We start from the raw sequence: 20,928 nt of genomic DNA, 5'->3' as shown, positions 1-20,928 counted from the left end.
CGGGCTGCCCCCGCCCCGCGCACCCCGGAACCTGCATGGGGTTATTATGGGGGGGGGGCGGCGGCGACCCCCGGCCCCGGCGGGGACCCCCCGGCAGCGCCCCCCCCGCCCCCGGGCAGGGCCCGGGCCCCTCCGGTACCGCCGGGTCCAGCCCCGCGCCCCGGAGGTGGCACCGGCTGTGCCCCCCCCAGCACCCGTTGCCCCCCGGGCAGCACGTGCGGCGCCGCGGGCAGCACGTGTACCCCACCGACGGCACCCATGGCACCCACTGATGGCACCCATAGCACCCACCGGCAGCACCCATAGCCCAGGGAGTCCCACCCCGAGCCCCCACACCCCCAGCAGCATCGCAGCTCCAGTGCACCCGCACCGGTCCCATCCCGGCATCACCGTCCCGCAGCCATAAGCACCCCCTGTCCATTGCGGTCATGCCAGCACCTACAGGAAGGCCATGATGCTGGAGTGACACCCAGCACCCTGCAGATAGCACCCTGCACCCCATAGCAGCACCCTGCACCCCATAGCAGCACCCCACACTCCAAAGGCAGCACCCCACACCCTGGCAGTGCTGCAGCACCACACAGCCAGCACAAGGCACCCCAAAACCCCTCATCCTCAGCTCCAGCACTGTGGTGCACCCACTGATGGTGCTGACACCTCACAGCTGGTGCTGTGCACCCCATGGATGGCAGCCTGGCCATGGACCACAGCAGACCCCAGCAGCCTGGGTCCTTCCTCATGTCTGAGGTCCCCTGCTTCATCCTGGGGTGCCCTGGGCTGTGTCCCCAACATCGCTGCCAATGGCATGGCATGGCTCGCCCTAGCAGAGACCCCTGCGCCATGCCAGCTATCCAAATGCCATGCCGGGTAGCCACACACCATGGGGTAGCCACACACCACAGCAGAGCCCCACGTGCCGTCCCAGCAGCCCCTTGGCGCTGTTGGGTGCTGGCAGTGGCAGCTCCCGGCCTTGCCATCACTGTACCGGGAAGCTGGCTGGCTCCCATGGGATTCCCAGCACCGCTCAGGACAAAGCTCTGCAGGCTCCAGCCCTTCCTGCAGGCCCCGGTGCTGCTGGTGGCCGAGCCTGGTGTGAAGGGGTCACCAGTGCAGCAGCAGCAGGCCGGGGGGTGCCGGGATGTGCGTGTCAGCGGGATGAGGGGTCCCAGCACGGCTCGGGGGGGTCTCACATCCCTGTGCCATGTCCTGGTGGGCTCTGGTGGGCTTGGGCTGGGACCCAGCTCATAGCGGCTTGCAGGTGATGGCTGCATCCCATAACTCCCATCCCGGGGTGCAGGGACCTCCCCCCCGGGCACCCATTACGGGGGTCCCTGTGCTGTGACATTGGGGGGTCCCGGACACCCACAAAGGGGGGACACACGAACGTGACACCTCGGGGCGGGGTCCCGCGGGGGTCGGTGATACCGGGGATGGGCGGGGGGGCCCCGGGGCGGTGCCGGGGCTCGGCCCCGCTGCTTCCTCCTGCCCAAAGAAGGCGACGGTGCCCGGCGGTGCCCCCGCGGGACGGGGCGGGCCCCGGCAGCGCGTCCCGCCCGTATTAGGAGCGATGGGGCCGGTGGGTGCGGGATGCCCGGCCCCGGCTGCGGGAGGAGGAGGAGGAGGAGGAGGAAGGCGCCGCGCCCCGCCCCGCCGCCCGTCGCCGCGGTGATGCGGTGACACACACACACACACACCCCCGGTCCCGTCCCCTCCCGTCGTCACGGTGACGGCCGGGACGGGTGTTGGCGCGGGGAGGGGGGTACCCGATACCCCGCGCCACCCCCACCCCTCAGCCCCCCCAAAACCTCCCCCCCCCGGGGCTGGTTTGAGGCTGGGACCCCCTCCCAGCACCCCTCGTCCCTGTGGGATGGTGTTGGATGGGACCGGGGTGGGGGCACCCCCGTGATGCTCACACAGGGGGGGCTGTTATGAGCATGTGGGGTCTCAAAGACACCCCCCAAAGCTGGGAGTGATGCAGAAGTGGGGTCCGGGTGTCCCCAGCCCGGGGGGATGCAGGGACAAGCTGTGGTTGTGGGGCAGGGCCCAAACGGGCCCCCCCAAAGGGAACCTGACCCCCATGGGAGGGATCGGGTGGGGCAGCACGTATAAATGCAGCTCCTGGTTGCTCAGTGCTCAGTGCTGGTGGGCACCCACAGAGACCCAGCGCTGCCAGACCCCGCCAGACCCGGCTGCCCACAGCCCCCCATAGCCCCCCATAGCCCCCCAGCCCCTCCGCAGGACCCTGACCCACTTATCCCCCCCCATCCCGAAAGCTGACCCGTATCCGTTTCGCGGGGGGTCAGTTACACCGCGCCGGGCTCGGGTATCGCCGTACGGGGGGGGCTGAGGGAGGCTCGGCCATGAAAAAGTCATGAGGTACCCAATCCCCGGGGCTGCTTCGGGAACAATGACCGGCGCTGCGCTGACACCGGAGCCGCGGGGCCGGGGGGAAGGCGGCGGCGGAGCCATCACTGCGGCCTCGGCATTGCTGCGGCACAGCGGCATCGCCGCGGCTAGGGGCTGGGAGGGGGGGTCTGGGCGCTTTGGGGTGGCCAAAGCCTGTCCTCAGGTGCCTGCGGTGGAGCGTGGTCAAAGCTGGAGGCTGGGTTGAGGGGACGGTGCAGTGAGGACGGTCCCCTCCTGTCCCCAGCAGCACCCACGCCACCGTCATGAGCTTCGCACAGTCTCAGCCCTGTTGCGCTGGAGATGGAGGGTCCCAACCATCACCCCGGTGGGTTGTTGGAGGGGGGAGAAGCAGCCATGACCCTGATCCACAGCTCCAGGAGGGATTTGGTGCTAACAGGACAGATGGAGGCCAAGGGCCCCAAAGCAGGATAAAAGGTTTAAACTAATCAAAATGCCTGGCTAATTGGTAAAGGCGCTTAGGGGCAGGCCGGGGGGCGGCGCGGCTGGAGGTGACCCACTGCTCAATCAGAGGGGCCGGTAACCTTAACCCGCCGGGAACAGATACGCCGGATCGGGTTCCCACACTAGTTTTCCACCCGCGGCTCCGTGGCAGGAGAGCCGAGGCCGCGGGGACGGACGCTGGCCGGGGGCCGCCGCGGTGGCCGGGTACGGCAGCCCCGGCGCTCGCCGCAGTCTGGCCAGGCTTTATAACCCTATAGCGGCTGATTAACCAGCACCGGGGCAGCGCAGCCGTCCCCGCGGGCTCGGCAGGGCCGGGGACCCCCCGCTGCCCCCCCTGCGCCGGCAGAAGATGCCAACGAATGGGATCCACCAGGTCCTGAAGATCCAGTTCGGGTTGATCAACTGCGAGAGCCGGTACCTGACGGCGGAGAGCTTCGGCTACAAGGTGAACGCCTCGGCGCCCAGCCTGAAGCGCAAACAGATCTGGACGCTGGAGCAGGATGAAGCCGACAGCTCCGTCGTCTTCCTCAAGAGCCACTTGGGCCGGTACCTGGGTGCTGACAAGGACGGGAAGGTGCGCTGCGAGGCCGAGCAGCCGGGCCGGGACGAGCGCTTCAGCATCATCACGCAGTCGGACGGGCGCTGGGCGCTGCAGTCGGCGCCGCACCGGCGCTTCTTCGGGGGCCGCGAGGATCGCCTCTCCTGCTTCGCACCCAGCGTGACGGAGGGTGAGCTCTGGACCGTGCACTTGGCCATGCACCCCCAGGCCAACCTGCTCAGCGTGAGCCGCCGCCGCTACGCTCACCTCAGCGCCCACGAGGACGAGATCGCCACCGACAGCAACCTGCCCTGGGGGGTGGATGCTCTCATCACCCTCTGCTTCCAGGACAAGAAGTACAGCCTGCGCACGGCCGACGAGCGCTACCTGCGCTGCGATGGCACGCTGGTGCCCGAGCCCGGCGCCCGCACCGGCTACACCCTCGAGTTCAAGGCGGGCAAGTTGGCTTTCAAGGACTGTGATGGTAAATACCTGGCACCCACCGGGCCCACCGGGACCCTCAAGTCCGGCCGCAGCTCCAAGCCGGGCAAAGATGAACTCTTCGATCTGGAGGAGAGCCACCCTCAGGTGGTCTTCACTGCGGCCAACGGCAGATACGTCTCCATCCGGCAGGGTAAGTGCTGCCCGCACCCACTGCCGGCCCCATGGGACCCCCAGGGATCGGCTCCCGCCCCTGGGAACACCACCATGGGAGCAGACCCTACAATAACAACCCCATAGTGCAGCGCTGGCCTGGGGATACCCTGCAGGAGGAGCTGGGCGACGATGCTGCTGTGCCCCATGCTGCTCCCCAGGGATATGGGGGATCCCGGCACTGCTGCTGCCCTGGGGAGGCTGCAGTTGAGGGGTACAGGGGGTCCTGCTTGCCTGGGGGGGGCTGTGGCCAGTGGGGCTGGGGTGGGAGCAGAAATGGGGCTGTGCAGGGCTCCATAGGGGTGTATAGGGTGTGTGTGTGCACACAGGGCTCCATGGGTGTGTATAGATCTGTACAAGGGTGTGATTTGTGTGCAGAGCTCCATGTGTGGGTTTAGGGGTGTGTGTGGGTGCACGGGGCTCTCTGGGTGTGTATAGGGAGGGTGCACACGTGTGCATACACGAGCGAGTGAGCAGGGCATTCGCGTGTGCAGCTCATACATGTGTATGTATGGATATTGTGGTGTGTGCACGCATGTGCACAGCTCTGTGCAGCCCCTATGTGCATGTGCAGGGCTCTTCCCAGCACAGTGTGTGCGCATGTGCACACGTGTGTGCATGCACATGCATGTAGGGCTCTGCTCAGTGCCATGGAGGTGCATGTATGTGTTTGCACACGCAGTGACACGCGTGTCCTGGCATGGGGCTGTTTGGCACCTGGGCAGGCAGCAGCAGGCAGGAGGGGCTGTGCAGAGCCGTGCCCACGGCCAGACCCCACCATGGGGTGCCCGGCATGGGCCGTGGTTGCACCATGACCTCCGGAGCCCACGGGGGTCCCCACGGCTGTGCCATGCCCCCGGCTGCCCCGGCACCGCGCTGCCCCTGTGCCAAGCAGCTTAGGGCCGGGTGGCGGTGTCGGGCAGGCTATAAATAGGGAATTGTGCGGCGCGGCGCCGGCCAGATGGACCCGCAGCAATCAGCTTACCCGGCCCAATTAGCACGCTTGCTCATAGAAGGATTTATCAGGGAGGGGGAACGTGGCCGGAGCGTGGCCGGTGCCAACGTCCCCTCCTGCCCGCAGGCATCAACGTGTCGGCAAACCAGGACGAGGAGCTGAACCACGAGACCTTCCAGCTCCAGATTGACCGCAACACCAACAAGTGCAGCCTGCACACCAACACCGGCAGCTACTGGACCCTCGTGGCCCATGGGGGCATCCAGGCCGTGGCCACCGAAGTGTGAGTGGTGCAGAGGGGCCGGGGAAGGGGCCTGGGGGTGGGACGGGCACAGGCTGCCCCGGCTCACGCTGTCCCTTCACCTCCAGCGCTGCCAACACCATGTTCGACATCGAGTGGCGCGGGCGGCGCGTGGCCCTGCGCGCCAGCAACGGCCGCTACGTCTGCACCAAGAGGAACGGGCAGCTCGCGGCCGTCAGCGACGCCGTGGGTAAGTGCTGGGGTGGCTTTGGGGGGGTCCCGGTGTCGGTTCCCCCACCCCGGGGTGCTCAGGGCTGGGCTCCCGCGCAGGGGAGGACGAGGAGTTCACCCTGAAGCTGATCAACCGCCCGATGCTGGTGCTGCGCGGCGAGCACGGCTTCGTCTGCTACCACCGCGGCTCCAACCTGCTCGAATCCAACCGCTCCGTCTACGACGTCTTCCACATCAGCTTCAGCGACGGCGCCTACCAGATCCGAGGTGGGTGACGGGTGGGATGATACCGTGGTTGGGGGGGTACCATGGGTCCGGGCAGACCCCACCAACAGCCCCGGGGCCCTCCCGCAGGGCAGGGGGGCAAGTTCTGGTACGTGGCGAGCAGCGGGTCGGTGTGCAGCGACGGGGACCTCTCCGAGGATTTCTTCTTCGAGTTCCGGGAGCGGGGACGTGTCGCCATCAAAGCGAAGAACGGGCGGTACCTGCGCGGGGACCCGGCCGGCACCCTGCGCGCCGACAGCGAGTCCGTGCTGCGCGCCACGCTCTGGGAGTACTGACCCCCGCGGCAGCGGCTCGGCCCCACGCAAGGGCTGGCGGCGGCACCGGCACCATCCGGGGCAGCTCTGTCCCCGATCCCCCTCGGCTCGTGGCATTAAAGTCAGTTTGGATCAGACCAGGGCAGTGCGTTGTCTTCCTCCTGCAGCACCCAGGATCCCATGACATCCCCATGGCCCAGCCTGGGGCCTTAAACCCCGAGACTGAGCACCGACACCCCACGGAAAGGGCTGATCCTGCTGTTACATCCCAGCCCTGTCACCTCTCTGGGATATGGGGACCCCCAGGCTGTTGCAGGCAGAGCTGCCAGGCTTGGGGGGCATAGGGCTGGGGGTCCCATGGGGCAGCTGGGGCTGGGGGCTCAGCCACACAAACCCACTGCCAGCAGCACCATGAGGGGCTGCCCTGGGACCCGGAGCATGGAGGGACTGGGATGCCCACGGACCCTCTGCCAGGCAGGGGGTGAGGAAGGGGCTGTGGGGCAGCCCCCCGGGGGGCTGGCGGGGCGCTGGTGGGAGATGGAAAGCAACGAGACGGGCACTCATGAGCGGCACGACCGTTTTCATGGCAGACGACAGAGTTACAGACACTGGAGCGGGGCGGGGAAGGACGCGGCCAAACCCCGCGGCACCGCCACGAAAACACGGGATCCTTTATAGAAACAACGGGGGAGCGGAAACCCCCCTCCCCTGCCCAGCAGAAAACGGGGCTCCCCCGGGGCAGGCGCCCGCTGGGCACCCTGGCACAGCACCCTGTTTGTCCTGATCCTGAAAGGCAAGGCGGCACGGGGGCACAGCCCACAGCCGGTGCGGCACGGCCGGGAGAGCACTACAACTACCACGGCTAGAACGATCCACAAGACACCACGGCCCGGAGCTGCCTGCGGGGCGGCAGGGCCGGGTTGGGGCCAGCCCAGGAGCCCCCAGCGCTGCCGCCGGAGCCCCGCGACCCTCCGGTGCTGCCAACACGACCACAAAACACATACACACACACACGTCCCCCCAACCCGGGTCACCGCCGCGGCCGCCCGGGGGCCTCACCGCCCGCCCGGGCCCGCTCCTCCTCCGGTGGGGGTCCCTCCTCGCCGCTGTCCCATGGGCACCCGCCCCGGCCGGCGGGGCTCAGGCTCGCCCCGCTGCTCAGAGGAGAACAAGGCTGGGGTTACGCAGCTGCTGGTAGATCTGGAGGAGCTTCTCTGCCGTCGCGGCTCCCTCCTCGCCGTGGGGTGACTGCTCACGTAGGGTCTGCGCCTCCTTCAGCAGCATCTGTGCACAGGAGGTGGAGTTGAGGGATGCGCTGGCACAGGGGCCCCCACGGCGCGCACCGCACGGGGAGGGCGCTGTGCCACGGTGGGTGCGCGGTGCTCCGGCTCACCTCGTGGTTGGCCTGGATCTGGCGCAGGTACTGCATGCGGAGGTCGGGGGGCCCCGAGCCCTGCGCCGCCTGCTCCAGCACCAGCGCCTGCGGGAACGGGGAGCTCTGAGCGCCCGGCCCGGGGAGCCCCAGCCCCGGGCCCGAGGCAGGGCTCCGCTTGGCAGCCGTGCCCGCCCCAGGCCTGGCACCGCGCTGTGCCGGCGCTGAAGCACCTCCGGGACGGCTGCCAGCCCCCACTGCTCTGCTCTGCTCGGCTGCCAAGCTGACCAGGGTTGTTCCCAGGGCAGACGGACGGCATTCCCGGCGTTCCAGAGCTCAGGAAGGGAGTGGGGTGCACGATGCTCCCACTCCCCAGTCCTGCCAAAAGCCAGGCCCGGCTGCCACACGGTGGTGCCAGAGAAACCCTCCTCGAGCATCCGGCTGCAGGCTCTGCCCTCGGGGCTTTGGTGGCCTCGGGGTCCCCCCTGTCCCCCAGGGCCACGTCTGCAGGGGCCGAGCGTACCTGGATGCGCCGGATCACGGCGTGGTGCATCCTGCACATGTCGGCCAAGGACGGGCTCTCCATCAGGATCTCCACAGCCTGGATGGGCCCCGCGGGGCTGAAGTCGTTCATGGACACCTGGGACAGCGAGAACATCCTCACCACCACCATTGCCACGCAGGGGAGGGGGTGAGGGCACCCCAGGACCCCTCCCCACGGCACAGGGCTCCCCAAGAGCCTCTTCTCCCCCATCCCTACCCCCTGCACCCCCCAACCCGTTTCCTCTCCAGCCTGGAACGGGCAAACACTGTAGGGATGCTGCCAGCCCAGCTGGGCACATCAGACCCCTTGTCCAGCCCCTCTAAGGGGTGTTTGCCCCCAGCCCAGCCCCGGTGGCCGTCGGGCTCCAGATGAGCCCTCACCAGCTCCCTCAGCCCCAGCAGAGCCCATAGTGCAGCCAGGAGAGCAACCAGTGCCACCGGTGCCAACGGATGCCCGTTCCCAACGAGACACTGGCTGCCACCGCGGTGGATTTAATCCACCAGCTCAGCCCAAGCACGATGAACACTGTCCCTGGTCGCAGCAGCGATATCGGGGCTCTCAGGTGTGACCCAACCTGAGCCCGCCAGCACGGGGTCCACCAGAGAAGCCGGGCAGTTACTGCTTTAACTTCGTGCTCAGAAGGGGATGTTCGCTCCAGTGGAAAGCCCACAGCAAACAGCACCCCCAGGGATCCAGCCAAGGGACACTGGGAGGGGACGTCGCACCTCTTTTTCCCCTCACAAAGCCAGCCTAGCAGGGAAGTAACACCGGGGGGACACAAACCCACCCAGAGAGGGAGGGCGAGGGGCTGCGGGCCGGAGCTGTGGGGTGGGGAGCCCCCCGGAGGGTTAACCCCCTGCTTGCCTCTCGCACGAGCAGCTGCACCTCTCCTCCGTCCGGAGCCGCGCCGCGCACCGAGGTCACGGTCCCGCCGCTCAGCGCCGCGGCGCCGGCGTTCTCCGCCAGCAGCCAGCGCAGCGTGGCACAGCTCAGCGGCACCTCTGCGGGCACAGGGCACAAAGCGGAGCTCGTTACACTGCGACAGCGCCCCAAGAGACACCCCCTGCCCCGAGGAGCTGTGGCTGCCCCAGCCCTGGCAGTGCCCAAGGCCAGGTTGGACACAGGGGCTTGGAGCAACCTGCTCTAGTGGAAGGTGTCCCTGCCCGGGGCAGGGGGTTGGAGCTGGACGAGCTTTAAGGTCCCTTCCAACCCAAACCATTCCATGATTTTATGATTTCTCCCTTTTTTTCTGAGTAAAAGGGTAAGAACAGAATTTACCCTTTTGATAAATGAGGGTTGTCTCGGAGGCGTTTTCCAACCAGCAGGATGGAAGCGCGTCTGCCCCAGGACAAACCCAGCAGCTCCGGGGATGCTCCTCCCCAGGAACCCACCTGAGCCGGAGGTTTTCAGCGCGGTTTGCAGCAGCTCCGAGGCCACCCTGATGGACGCTGCTGACGGGGGCAGGTTCCCCTCTCCCGAGGCGGGCGGCTGCTCCCCGTCCTTCCCCGCCTCGGGCTCAGTCTGCTCCCGGGACACTTTGAGGAAGGTCTCCACGGGGTCTGGGGGCGCAGGAGCCGGTGGGGAGGGATCCGGCTCGGGGGGGCTGCTCTCGAAACGCAGGCACTGGAGCATGTCAATGGTGCACTCGCTGAGGGGCAGGCAGATCCCCTCTCTGTCTGGGGAGAGCAGGGGCGAGTCGTCGGGCAGGAGATCATCCAGGGCCTCGGAGGAGTCGGAGCCGCTGCCCAAAATATCCCGTAAACTGTAGTAGAGGGCACAGGAGATGGTCAGAGGCAGGTCCAGCTTGGTGTCGGCAGCAGAGCCGAGGGGCAGCGTCAGCTCCCTCTTGTTCCCAGGGAGGAGCTGGTCGATGGGGAAGGTGAAGGTGGTGGCCGCATCCACAGATTCCTCCTCTAAGGCACAGGGGCTGGCCAGGAGCTGGACACAGAGGGTCCAGCCCTCCTCCAGGCTGTACTCGCTGCAGTTCTCCAGCAGGCAGGAGATGGTGACGGTGTCTCGGAGCAGGAGGCAGCTCCAGTTGGCAGTGACAGTGCAAGCAATGGGCTTCTGGCCTTCTTGGCTGGACAGCAAAGCCGCGCTCACGTTCATCACCTGGTTGAGGCTGGCCAGGGCTCGGTTCTTTTGGTCCACTGCTTTCTTCAGGAAGGAAACTCTGCAAGGACAAAGGGTCAGAGCTGAAACAGGAGCAGGGACGACAGCGAGGACACTGGGTCAGCGCCGGGAGCGTGGCAGGGGGTGGTGACAAAGGGCTGCTGCACAAGGGCTCTGTGCCACCGCCCAGACGAGCCGAGCAGCCCCAGTGCCCTCATCCACCCAGGACCTCCCCATCTCCTTCCCCACAGATCCAGGGTGCTCTGCCCATGAGCCCCCCCTGAGCTGAGCTGCCCGACGAGCAGCTCCATCGATCCAGACCCTGGGAACGCCGCTGCCACGGGGGGGCTCGGTGCATCCCTCGCGGTGCAGATGGCCGCGGGGGCCCGCGCCTGCCCTGCCTGGCCCCGCCGGCTTGGCAAGCGCCGGGCGTCTGGCAGCGCCTGGCACGCTGCCTCTGCCACCTTCTGCTGCCGAGGCTGTAAACACCAGCCTGCCCGCAGCGCCGGGGGGCAGCCCTGAAACACCGCTTCTATCCTGTCCTGCGCTCCGAAACGGGGGTGCTGGAGCAGCTACTGACAGAGCTCATGGCGGAGGCACAGAAGGGCTGGTGCCCGTCACCCTGGCAGCTCACTGAGCCCTTTACCTCTCCGAGGTGTTGCCGATCCCAGAGAGCAGCTCCTTAATCCTCCGGCCAATCTCGGCGGGTGTCAGCTCCACGTCAGGCTCCTCGGGGCTGCACAAGCCACACGACATGAGGCGGCCTTTGGCAGACAAGGCCAACAGCTCCGATTCACCTACAGGCAGAGATGGGGCAGGTCAGGCAACCGGGGGTGGCTGGGGGGGGGTCAGGAAGGCAGCCAGGGCTTCCCTGATGGTTGGGGGGACGCAGGGTGCCGGGGGAGCACAGGACGGCACTGCCTGCCCCAAGGTATCCCCTCCCTCTGCAGAGGGGTACAACAGAGACAGGACACGGACCACAGCGGCACCTCTGCCCACCTCACACACAGCTCCACGAAGGGAAACGCCCCCCCCCATCCCTGTCCTGTCCCCGACAGCCCCACCGCCCCAGCCATGCTTCCCGGAGCTGGCCGCCCCCAAGCCAAGGCCAGCAGGAGCTGGGGGGGGCCGCAGCATGCCGGGAGCCAGCGCTGCCATGCAGGGTCCCCAGCAGCGAGCCACATGCAGCTCTGCGGGCAGCACGGGGGGCCGGGCTGCCTGCCTTGCGCTCGCCTGGGTGTCCCAGGAGCCTCTCCTCGCCCCTCTGCCTGCTCTGACCCGCTTTGTGCTGATGCTCTCCCCCTGTCCAGGCACTCTGCTCCCAAAGCAGGGGCTGAGGGCGAGCACTGCACCTTGCTGCACGCCCAGGCTGTGGGCAGGCACCACACGCTGCCCTCGCCGGGGGACAATCAGCACCCAAAGCTGTGGGGCTGAGCGCGCGGTGCAGGCTGGAAGCCCCGGGTGCAGGCAGCAGCATGGCTGAACCCCCCTTTCCAGAGCGAGCCTCGTCCCAGCTCCCTGAGGGGCTCCCCGCAGGCTGCCCCCGCTGCAGGGAGCACGAGGGGACAGGCAGGGCCGGTGCCAGCACCGTGATGCCGAGCAGAGGGGGAAGAGCCGGAGCTGGCAGCAGGCGCCGCGCCGGTCCCGAGTCGCCATGCTCCACACAGAAACGACTTACAAAAACGAGGGGAGTCAACAAGAACGGGTGGAGGACGGAGCCCAATGCGGACCGTGAGAGGAGGGGTGGAGACGCACGGGCCGGACTAGGCGGCTCTCCTGCCCCGCTCCACCCCAAGCCCCAGCGCACGCCCCGCTGCCAGCAGTACCTTCTGACGCCCGAGAAGACAAGGAAAGAGCCACAACGCTACAGATACTTAAACTGGCCGGAGACAGGACGGGGGGCAGGACGCCGGTGCTGCTCTCCGCGTCCTCGGGGTCGGAGGAGTCGCCCCCCCAGTCCAGGTCGACAGCAGAGATGTCCGAGTGGGTGCTGTAGTACATGCGGCTGCCGCTGCCGCAGGCGGCGCACAGGATGGGCCCGCGCAGGTAGTACTCCCTGAGCTCCGGCACCGTGGCCTCCTCCCTCTGATCCGCCTTCACGGCCACCATCTTCCCGTAGTGGCCCACGGCCACCACGCAGTCACAGCCAGCGTCTCCAAAGAGCTGCTCGTCCTCGGCGTCTTCCGCCGCCCTCCGCTCCGTCCTCAAGGCCCCGATGAAGACGATGGGCTCTTCTAAATGGTGGAGGATCTTCACCGGAGGGTCTTGCTTGGAAACGTCGTGGCAGCCGTCAACGGGAGGCGAGGAGCTGAGGGCTTTCAGCGGCACGGAGCAGAGCTGTCCATCCGGGAAGCCGCACAGGATCATAGGAGACTCCAGCATGGCCGCGTCGATCCCGAAGAGCAGGCTGAAGAGGGGCTCCTCCAGCACGAAGCCCCCCGAGCACCACAGCCCCTCGCCGGACCCCAGCGTGCCCGGGGAGGACGCGCAGCACAGGACGGGCAGGAAGTGCGAGGGGGGCCCGTCGCCCTCGCCGCCGGGCGGGGGGCCGGGGCAGAAGCCCACCTCGCTGACCTGCCGGTACGGGGGGCTCTCCTGCTCGGGGCACTGCAGCTCGTGCAGCTTCATCCACCACTTGCCGTGAGCCTGGGACAAGGTGATGACGAAGTTGTTGAGCAGAGTGAACATGCACAGGCTGGAGTCTGGGAAGATGCAGGCGTCCGAATCCACCGGGAGGACGCCGGAAGGGCAATTGCTTTCTTGGCCGTCACCATCCGTCTGCTCCATTACCCTTCAAGCACAGAGGGAAGAGCTCGCAGCCAAGCCGTGGGGCGAAGCCAGCGCTTCCCTTGGCCGCCTCTCCCCCCGGCCCTCGGAAACAGGCTCCCCACAGCACAGCTTTTAGCATCTGCTGCACGAGCAGCGAGCCGGAGCTTCCAACCACCCCATGTCCCCCAGGCTGACAGCACCGGGGTGGCAGCCACTCACCTGCTCTGCTGGTCCAGGGACACGCAGTAAATGCCGCTGTGGGCACAGAGGATGTAGAGCTGCCGGGGCTGCGGCAGCAGCTCCATGTGCCAGACCTGGTCGGGGCATCGGTACACGGCCTGGCGGGGACAGCAGAGAGAAACGTCACCTTCCTCCAGCGCCCAGGGGGACGGGGCTGCTCCGTACCGGGGTGAGCACCGAGGGAGTGAAGGTGCCCACGGTGCCAGGCTGGCAGAGCCCTGGCAAAGAAACCTCTTGCTGGACAGCACCGCCTCCCAGCACAAAGCCAAACCAAAGCCGTTATGTCCTGAAAACACGGGATTTCCAGGAACAAACCTATCCCTGGGCAGCTCCGAGGCCCACGGGCCCAGCCGAGCGTTGCCGGGTGAGGGGCAGGGGGCCGGGAGGAGGGCTGTGGGTAAGGAGGGAGCCCTGAGGGGAGGGACAGCAGGGATCGGGAAGCCGGTACATGATCTGCTTTGCGAGGAGGAGCACAGTGTGGGAGGCAAATCCTGATATTACAGCAGCGGCTTGCTTAGGAAGGAAAACAGGAACAAAAAAAGAAGCCGTGTATAACTCCGCACGACGACTGCTGTTAGTCACAGCAGAGACAATAGCGAAAGCCTCTGTAGGGGAGCAATGACAGACACGTCACCTGCCTCGCGGAGCAAAAAAGGCCTTTCTGCTTTAATCCACTGTTTGTCTTGCGGGTTGAGGAGAGGGGACAGACAGCAGCAACCCCCCCACACCCGGCGCAGGGGGGCTGCCTGCTCACACACAAGTCACCTATGGATGGGGGCACCCTGATGGAGGGACCCCAGGCAGGGCTCTGCTGTTACTGGTGTCCCGCTGCCTTCCCCCTGCCCCAGGACACCGGACCCACAGCACCCCCCAGCATGGGGAGGGGGTGTGCCGCGGTGTGACCCCCCCCCCCGCCGCCGCTCACCTTCAGCACCTTCCCCTCCTGGTCGTAGACGTAGACGAACTCGCTGCCGTTGGAGAGGTAGATCTCGTTGTCGTGGCACAGCACGCGGGGCTTGCCCGCCGCCAGCCCCCCCAGCGGGCAGCAGAACCCCGCCAGGTAATCCACCCGATGGCCCACCTGCGCCATGCTGCCGCGAGCTGCCGGCCTGGGGGCGGCAACGGGTCACTGCTGGGGGGGACGGACACCCCCCATCATCCAGCGGGTACCCGGGATGGGGCCCAGCGCCACGGGGGGCGGGCTGAGCCCGGGCACCCCATGGGCACCGACAGCACTGGGAGTGCTGCGACCCAGCCCCATAGCACCCCATAGCCCCGCCTGAGCCCCACAGGCCCCCACGTACCTGCCTGAGCCCCATAGCCCCGCCTGAGCCCCATAGCCCCCAATAGCTCCGCCTGAGCCCCAGACCTCCCAAACCTCCCTAAGCCCCACAGCCCCACTGAACCCCACGGCCCCCCCAAACCGCCTCAGCCCCACAGCTCCATCTGAGCCCCAAAGCCCCGCTTGAGCCCCACAGCCCCCCCGACCTGCCTCAGCCCCACAGCCCCGTCTGAGCCCCATAGCCCCCCACAGCTCCACCGTCCCCCCCCCACAGGCCTAAGCCCCCCCAAGCATCACCCCCACTCCCGCTCCCCCGCCCCATTTCCCCCCCCAGGCCCACACCCCCAAACCCGCCCCCCCCATCATCATCCCCCCCCCCTGCATCCCGCCCCCCCCCCCCATCGCCTCCCGGTGGGGCTGCGGGTACCGGGCGGGGGGCGCGGGCGGCTCCGCTTTACGGCTGCGCGGCGGCGGCCGCCGCAATGGGCGGAGAGTTTGCGACAAGCCGTAAAGCCGCGAGGGGCGGGCCCGGTACCGGGGGTGTGGGGGGGGCAGTACCGGGTACCGGGGGGGGGGGGCACAGATTGGAGCGAGGCGGCGATGGCGGCAGCGGCTTTATTGATGGGGCCGGGGGGACCCCCCCCACCATGGACCCGCCCGGTGCTATTGCGGGGCGCGGGGCGGCCCCCGGCGGCGCAGGGGGGCTCCGGTGCCGCGGTCCCGGCTGAGCTGCTCCACGAAGGCTTCGAGCTCGGCGAAGCGCGCCGAGAGCTGCCCCAGCTGCTCCTTCAGCGCCGTGAAGTCCCGGTACAGCCCGTCCAGAGCCCCCGACAGCGACCGGATCCTGCGCGGGCACCGGGGTGAGCACCCCCCGTCCGTCCCGTCCCGCCGGTCCCGGTGCGCCCACCCCCCGCCCCTCACCTCCCGTAGTCGGGCAGCACCGTGTGGTGGTCGAACAGCAGCAGGTTCCTGAGCTGGGAGGTGATGGCGAACTTCCAGTTATCCAGCACCACGGTCAGGTTGGCGCAGCCCTTCCCCGCTGTTACCTCGGCTGCGGGGACCGGCGGGGCACGGGCTGGCTGCGGCAGGACCCCCCCGGCCCCCTGGAGCCCAGCGCCCGTCCGGCCCTGCCCGCGCACGTCCCCGCTGTTCGGGGGTTACCGTCTGCTCCATCGTCCGACGCCAGCGGCCGCCGCTTCAGCTTGGCACAGCCCAGAGCCGCCAGGAGCAGCAGCGGGATGAGTCGCGACATGGTGCTGCCAAGGAGCAGGAGGGACCCCGGAGCTGGGGGGGGACCGCGGGGCGTCGTGTCCCCCCCTCCCCGAGGGGCACATGGGACCCCCCCGCCCCGTCCTACCTCTGCGCCCGGCGCCCGCGGCTCTGGCTCCGTGCGGCTCCCGCCGTCCCTTTTGAAGGCGCGGGGCTGGCGCGGGGCCCGGCCCCGGTGCTGATTGCAACCAGACGGCGGCACAGCGGGCCCTGCGGGACGGCGGCGCCGCGGGGCGGTCACGCAGCGCGGGAGGCACGGCGCTGGCTCTCTCGGTTCAGGTGCTCTTTATTCAACGTTACCCTGCGCCGGGTCAGGCGCCGCACACCAACACCCGCACACCCGGGGGAAAGCAAACCGGGGTCCCCGCGCCCTGCCCGAGGCCGGGGACGCGCTGGCCTGGTGCAGGATGCGGCCTCACGGCTCTCCGCTGTGAGGAGAGCACGGGGCAGCGCTGGAACCGGCGCCCCGGGGGGGGAACTAAGGCTCAAACCCGCAGTGCCAGGGCTGGGGGGCTCCAGCGGCCCGGCCAGAAGAGGGTCAAGCCCCCCGGGCAATGCCCCTGCCCCAGCCGGGGTCTGAAGGGGAGAGAAAACCCCAGCACCGGGGGGGGATGAGCCCAGAAGGGACATGGGGGAAGGCACCACTTGTGGGGCGCAGCTCCCTCCCCAGGCCAAGGCCCGCGGGTGCCCCAAGTTATGTGCCTCCCCCTGCCCAGCCTCGCCTAAAGGAGGGGACAAGCTGCAGCCCAAGAGCGCAGAGTGCTCTCTGCAGGGTCCCCGAGGGGCACCCTCCTGCAGACCCCACAGGGAAGGGGGGCACGATGTGGGGTGCACCCAGCCTGATGCCAAGGCATGTCCTGCCGCATGAGAGGGAAGGAGCCGTGTGTGCCGCAGGAGTGGTGCCAAAACAAGAGCTGGCACGTGCCCAGTGTCGACTGGGGGCCCATCCTGCTCTGGCATGGGGCCGGGTCTGGCAGAGCTGCTGTGTGGCCCAGCACTGGCCTGGGCTGATGAGTGTGGAAGCAGCCGGGACCTGGGCACCCGAGGCTGGCGGCAGCGACCCACAGGGGCAGGGAAAGGGGAGCAAAGCTGCGGGCAGGGGGGTGCCGAAGCCCCCCCATCACCCCCACCACGCAGGGAGGGTGCTTTGGGCAGCACTTGGGGGGTCCCCAAGCCCCCAGTGCTCACCCCGAGCGGGCTGAGAGAGGAGCTGGGGGTGGTGGGGTGAAGGCTGAGGTTAAGCATTGGTCACCCAGCATCAAGGTAAAGCCGGGGCGCCCGCTCCTGCTATGGGGCTGCCCCTCCAAGGGGTGGGAAGGTGGGGAACGCTGGAGCCTCCCCCCCGCCGGCTCCGCACCCCGGGAAGCAGAAGGGAGGAGGAGGGAGGGACAAGCACCGCTGCTGCTGCTCGGGGTTCGCTGTGTGTATTGCTTAGCTCCGCGGCAGGCTGCACATCTCGCAGTGGTCCGTGCCCGGCTGGTTCATGAAGGTGCAGTGCTGACAGGCCCACATGGCCGCCGCCGCCGCGTGCGTGGGGCCGCCCATGGCGCCGTACTCCTGCAGCCCGGAGAGCTGCACACCCACCGTGCCTGCGGGACAGAGCGCGGCCGCGGCGCTGCGAGCAGGCCCCTGGCGGATCCCGTCCCACCCCGCCAGGAGACGCTGCCCTTGCCCCACGGCCAGCGCCCCACAGCGCGTCCCCACTCGCTGCCCAGGATCCGGGCACAGCTTTCCTCCCTCCCCAGCCTCCAGCAGCCTCCGAGGTGGCTGGAGAGAACCAAGGCCAAGGGACACAGCACCCCCCTCCCAGAGGGACCCCCCTTTCTTACTGCAGAGCTGCTCGATGGTGGCCCACTGCTCTGATTTCTTCCAGGTCTGTGCCAGCTCCTCGTTCTTGGTCCTCACAGCTTCCAGCAACAAGCTGATGCTGTCCTGGAAACCGTAAGAGGGAAATCAAGCAGCAGCCCCTCCTGCAGTGCCCGTGCTGGGGCTGTGAGCAGGGAAGCACCTCCTGCCCCCCTCCACCGGGCACAGCAAGACACAACTGGGAGTTTGAGCTGTTTTAACATGTCCTTTGGTTGCCCTCGTGGGGTTCAGAGGAGGGAGCAAGACGTAGATTACCCCAACACTCAGAAACACCCCTCAAACCCAACTGCTTCGTTTCCTCTCCTTAGAGGAGGTTATCACCAAACCAAGCCGCGCTGCCCTGTGCAGGAGAGCATGTGGGTGCTGCGGGCTGAGCCTGGCACCCAGGGGTGCAGACCTGCTGTGCTGGAGCACCCCAACCCGATCTCCAGCCGCCCAGGGTCAGCCCTGCTGCCCCGCACATGTCCTCGAAGCCTCTGGCAAGGACCTGGCCCTTTCCTCTGGCGTCCGGCGGTGCAGATGTGGAGCAGGGGCCTGGGCCAAGCCCCCGGTGCCCGGCCAAGCTGCGCAGCCAGCGAGCCGCTGGCCTCACGGATCTGGGGGCTCTGGTCCCATTATCGTTCCGACAGGAATTTCTGATTCTGAGATACTTGGACAAACATTCCCAGCTCCCAGAGCCGCAGCCAAGTTGGCTCTGGCCGGTCTGTGACCATGTTAACAGCCACCCCCGCTCCCTACTCTCAGCTCTTCTTGATCTAGTCGGGGCTTTGGCTTTACTTTTAAACCTCCTACCAGCAGCTGAGCCTGCAAGAGGAGGTGCTGGGCCTGAGGCACAGCCTGCCCTGCACAGATGGGCCCGTCACTGCCTCGTGACAGCCCCAAGTGCCACCCCAGGAGCAGGTTAGGGCTCCGGTGGTGCTGACACGACCTGTTCCTCCCCGTTACGTACCCGCAGAGGCATGACCTCGTTCGTGACCAGGAAGAGGAGCAGATGGAAATCAGAAATGATGTCTAGGAAGATGGAGGAAGTATTTTGGGACAGATACGTGGCCAAGCTGTGGAAGTCCTGGAGAGAGGGGACAGTAATAAAGAGAAGTCACTTCTCCCCGCGTGACGTCTCTATTTTCCTATATGGGTTCACTCTGGCATCCAGCCCCTCCTCTTTCTCTGCTCTTGAACCCGGGTGTCCTCAGAACCGAGGACCAAAACCAACCTCTCCCAAAGCCACAAGAGGCAGTGACCACTTTCTCGTGATGACTCCTGGAGGAAGCCTCTGACACCTTTGGCACAGCCTCCTTAAAAACGAGCTGTTGCTGCTTTAAACAACTCCAGGTTTCTGTGTGCTGGCAACACGCAGAGAGCCTCGAGCCGTCCAGCAGCTGCCTCTGCTCAGCCCTATGGGCCTCTTGCAGGAAAAGGTCTCACAGAATCCCAGCCTGGTTTGGGTGGAAGGGACCTTAAAGCTCCTCCAGCTCCAACCCCCTGCCCCGGGCAGGGACACCTTCCACTAGAGCAGGTTGCTCCAAGCCCCTGTGTCCAACCTGGCCTTGAACACTGCCAGGGATGGGGCAGCCACAGCTTCTCTGGGCACCCTGTGCCAGTGCCTCAGCACCCTCACAGGGAAGAGCTTCTGCCTCAGAGCTCATCTCAGTCCCCTCCCCGGCAGGTTAAGGCCATTCCCCTTGTCCTGAAGCATTCCTTACCTGAGTTTCTCCCAGCACATCACGGTTCTCGATGGGGAATGGATTTTGAGAAATAGAAAACGTGTAGACTGGGTCCTTGGGAAAAGTCGTAGTGATCTGTAAACCCAAGACAGGATGATCAGAGAGCTGGCAGGAGAGAGGCAAGTGGGATACGGGAAGCTCCTGACAGCCAAGAGCAGGCAGGCTGCGTGTTAGAGCTCAGCCAGGAAGACAGCAAGGGAACTGCATCTGGGATCTTCCGATGGCTTCTCATACCTAAAGTGATACTGCAATCAGCAGCGCCCTCAGCTCCTGGCAGTTGTTTCTGATGGAGCTGGAGGGAGATGTACTGATGTCACCGTAACACCAAGCGGGGACAGGGGAGGGCACAGTCCCCACGTCTGGCCCTGGGGAAGCCAGGGGTCTGTGCTGCGGGCGCCAAGAAAACACCTTTGCACCTCACTGAACACTCACCCCGTGCCCTGGGTGCACCCACCCTGTGCCAACGGGAGGGGAACGGGACAACACAAGATTGCACCCACGTTTCTGAGCTCACAAACCAGAGCTTAGACCAGCTTCTGGTGTTTAAACCAGTCCTAACCCTGGGGGCTTCAAGGCTTGGTGGCAGTCAGTGACTGCTGGGCTCTGTCATTGGGGCCCGTGGGAAGCAGAGCTGCAGCAGTACCTGCCCGGGCAGCACTGGCTGCAGTAAAGCCTTTTTTCCCTTTAAAGAGACAAACCACAACGTTTCAGAAGTGCAACTTTCCTCCATGCATGTTCCATCCATCTCTTTTCATCTTAATGACACCCCAGGCACCCGGAAACAGATGCTTTTACTACAGGAGCAATAAATTTGCTGCAGCGCTGCCGAGGGGCACAAAGGGCCCCTTGTTCCGGACACACCATTTCTCTGTGTCACACATCCCAGCACCAGCCCCAGTGACAAGTGACACCAGTGACCTGGGACGAAGGACGAGCCACCAGCTTCCCGCGGGACACACCGCCTGTGCCGGGGCAGCTGCGCCCCACCAGTTGCTCCGGGTGGATTTACCCATCATCGACACCAGCTCCAGCAACATCATCTGTCATCCCAATTATGTGCTTCCCTTCCGCAGCCTCCCTGCGAGCCACAGGGCAGAGCTGTGCCCCAGGGCCTGGCACCGCTCGCCCAGGGGCAGGCAGAGCCCGGCTCCAGCCAAGCGCTGCAGCGGGAATTCCCTCCCTCAGGAACAGGCATTTCTGCACAACCAACCTGCTCTGCTGAGTCACTGGAAGGGGCTGGATTGTAAGAGACAGGCGACCGGAGCTTCCTCACTAGCTCCCCGTGAGGCAGTGCCCAGCACACGTACCCGTGGGGCTGGCTGCTTCCCCCCGTGTGGCTACGTGCCAGCTGGGATCACGCACCAGGCAGTGCTTTCCCAGGAAGCGAGCGTGTTCCCTGGCACACACTGATCCCAAGGAGCTCTGCAAGTACCCCAGAGCACATCTCAGTGCTAGCAATGCCTGGCAGCAGAGGGGAAAGGAGAAAGGAGGAATATCTGTCGTATGAATCACCTCCAGTGTGAATTTAGAAGTGGGTTAAGAGCTTCCCTCCGCCCTGACCATCTCCTGCTGCGAGCAAACAAGTGCAAGGAATACTTACATCTATGATTAAGTACTCCACCGGGAGCGGGCGGGCCAGCTGTGTGATCTCGTTGCCAAACTTGTCTATGTCCTGAAAAATAAGAGTCTTATTATTCCTCAGCATGGAAGTGAAGCCAACGGGA

At 66.5% G+C, this 20,928-nt stretch overlaps 4 protein-coding genes across 6 annotated transcripts in view; 1 reads left to right on the top strand and 3 right to left on the bottom strand.

Moving 5' to 3' along the window:
- Positions 1-3,217: 3,217 nt before the first annotated feature.
- On the top strand, positions 3,218-6,161 carry FSCN2 (fascin actin-bundling protein 2, retinal). The gene is made up of 5 exons (XM_030506418.1): positions 3,218-4,040; positions 5,142-5,298; positions 5,385-5,506; positions 5,587-5,754; positions 5,842-6,161. Exons 1-5 carry the CDS (start codon positions 3,218-3,220, stop codon positions 6,045-6,047), a joined length of 1,476 nt encoding a protein of 491 aa, XP_030362278.1. The 3' UTR covers positions 6,048-6,161.
- A 425-nt stretch (positions 6,162-6,586) lies between these two features.
- On the bottom strand, positions 6,587-14,838 carry FAAP100 (FA core complex associated protein 100). Its single transcript, XM_030506417.1, has 10 exons — positions 14,773-14,838; positions 13,989-14,172; positions 13,043-13,161; positions 11,881-12,845; positions 10,701-10,851; positions 9,334-10,115; positions 8,807-8,943; positions 7,922-8,038; positions 7,420-7,506; positions 6,587-7,310 (listed from the first exon to the last, which is right to left on the bottom strand). Exons 2-10 carry the CDS (start codon positions 14,151-14,153, stop codon positions 7,185-7,187), a joined length of 2,649 nt encoding a protein of 882 aa, XP_030362277.1. The 5' UTR covers positions 14,154-14,172; positions 14,773-14,838; the 3' UTR covers positions 6,587-7,184.
- Positions 14,839-14,946: 108 nt separating this feature from the next.
- Positions 14,947-16,943, bottom strand: LOC116915282. 3 transcript variants are annotated; one of them, XM_032920292.1, is made up of 4 exons: positions 15,703-15,944; positions 15,507-15,601; positions 15,267-15,396; positions 14,947-15,189 (listed from the first exon to the last, which is right to left on the bottom strand). In XM_032920292.1, exons 2-4 carry the CDS (start codon positions 15,595-15,597, stop codon positions 15,009-15,011), a joined length of 402 nt encoding a protein of 133 aa, XP_032776183.1. In that variant the 5' UTR covers positions 15,598-15,601; positions 15,703-15,944; the 3' UTR covers positions 14,947-15,008. The 3 variants fall into 3 exon arrangements, 2 of the variants coding, with proteins under 2 accessions (XP_032776183.1, XP_032776184.1); XM_032920293.1 differs by having other exon boundaries at positions 15,507-15,629; positions 15,703-15,755; XR_004389994.1 differs by having other exon boundaries at positions 14,988-15,189; positions 15,267-15,319; positions 15,703-16,943.
- NPLOC4 (NPL4 homolog, ubiquitin recognition factor) overlaps positions 15,883-20,928 on the bottom strand; it is a 28,233-nt gene continuing 23,187 nt past the window's right edge. The window contains exons 13-17 of the mRNA XM_030506415.1: positions 20,805-20,876; positions 19,184-19,279; positions 18,430-18,546; positions 17,444-17,546; positions 15,883-17,203 (exon numbers count right to left, since the gene is read on the bottom strand). Coding sequence (XP_030362275.1) covers positions 17,046-17,203; positions 17,444-17,546; positions 18,430-18,546; positions 19,184-19,279; positions 20,805-20,876 — 546 coding nt within the window. The 3' untranslated portion in view covers positions 15,883-17,045. The remainder of the gene's footprint in view (positions 17,204-17,443; positions 17,547-18,429; positions 18,547-19,183; positions 19,280-20,804; positions 20,877-20,928) is intronic.

The sequence above is a fragment of the Strigops habroptila genome, chromosome 14 (assembly GCF_004027225.2).
Source record: "Strigops habroptila isolate Jane chromosome 14, bStrHab1.2.pri, whole genome shotgun sequence".
NCBI lineage: Eukaryota > Metazoa > Chordata > Aves > Psittaciformes > Psittacidae > Strigops > Strigops habroptila.
Note: the sequence above shows the minus strand (reverse complement) of the source record. Positions and strands in the feature narration are given on the sequence as shown.

Excerpts from the sequence above, each read along its gene's own strand:
- FSCN2 (XM_030506418.1), top strand. The coding sequence starts at position 3,218 with ATGCCAACGAATGGGATCCACCAGGTCCTGAAGATCCAGTTCGGGTTG. Across the intron at positions 5,299-5,384 it reads CAGGCCGTGGCCACCGAAGT|CGCTGCCAACACCATGTTCG; the intron begins GTGAGTGGTGCA and ends CTTCACCTCCAG. Across the intron at positions 5,507-5,586 it reads GGCCGTCAGCGACGCCGTGG|GGGAGGACGAGGAGTTCACC; the intron begins GTAAGTGCTGGG and ends GCTCCCGCGCAG.
- FAAP100 (XM_030506417.1), bottom strand. The coding sequence starts at position 14,153 with ATGGCGCAGGTGGGCCATCGGGTGGATTACCTGGCGGGGTTCTGCTGC. Across the intron at positions 8,944-9,333 it reads GCTGAAAACCTCCGGCTCAG|AGGTGCCGCTGAGCTGTGCC; the intron begins GTGGGTTCCTGG and ends CTGTGCCCGCAG. Across the intron at positions 7,507-7,921 it reads CCGTGATCCGGCGCATCCAG|GCGCTGGTGCTGGAGCAGGC; the intron begins GTACGCTCGGCC and ends CCGTTCCCGCAG.
- LOC116915282 (XM_032920292.1), bottom strand. The coding sequence starts at position 15,597 with ATGTCGCGACTCATCCCGCTGCTGCTCCTGGCGGCTCTGGGCTGTGCC. Across the intron at positions 15,397-15,506 it reads GTCGGACGATGGAGCAGACG|CCGAGGTAACAGCGGGGAAG; the intron begins GTAACCCCCGAA and ends CGGTCCCCGCAG. Across the intron at positions 15,190-15,266 it reads GTGCTGCCCGACTACGGGAG|GATCCGGTCGCTGTCGGGGG; the intron begins GTGAGGGGCGGG and ends GTGCCCGCGCAG.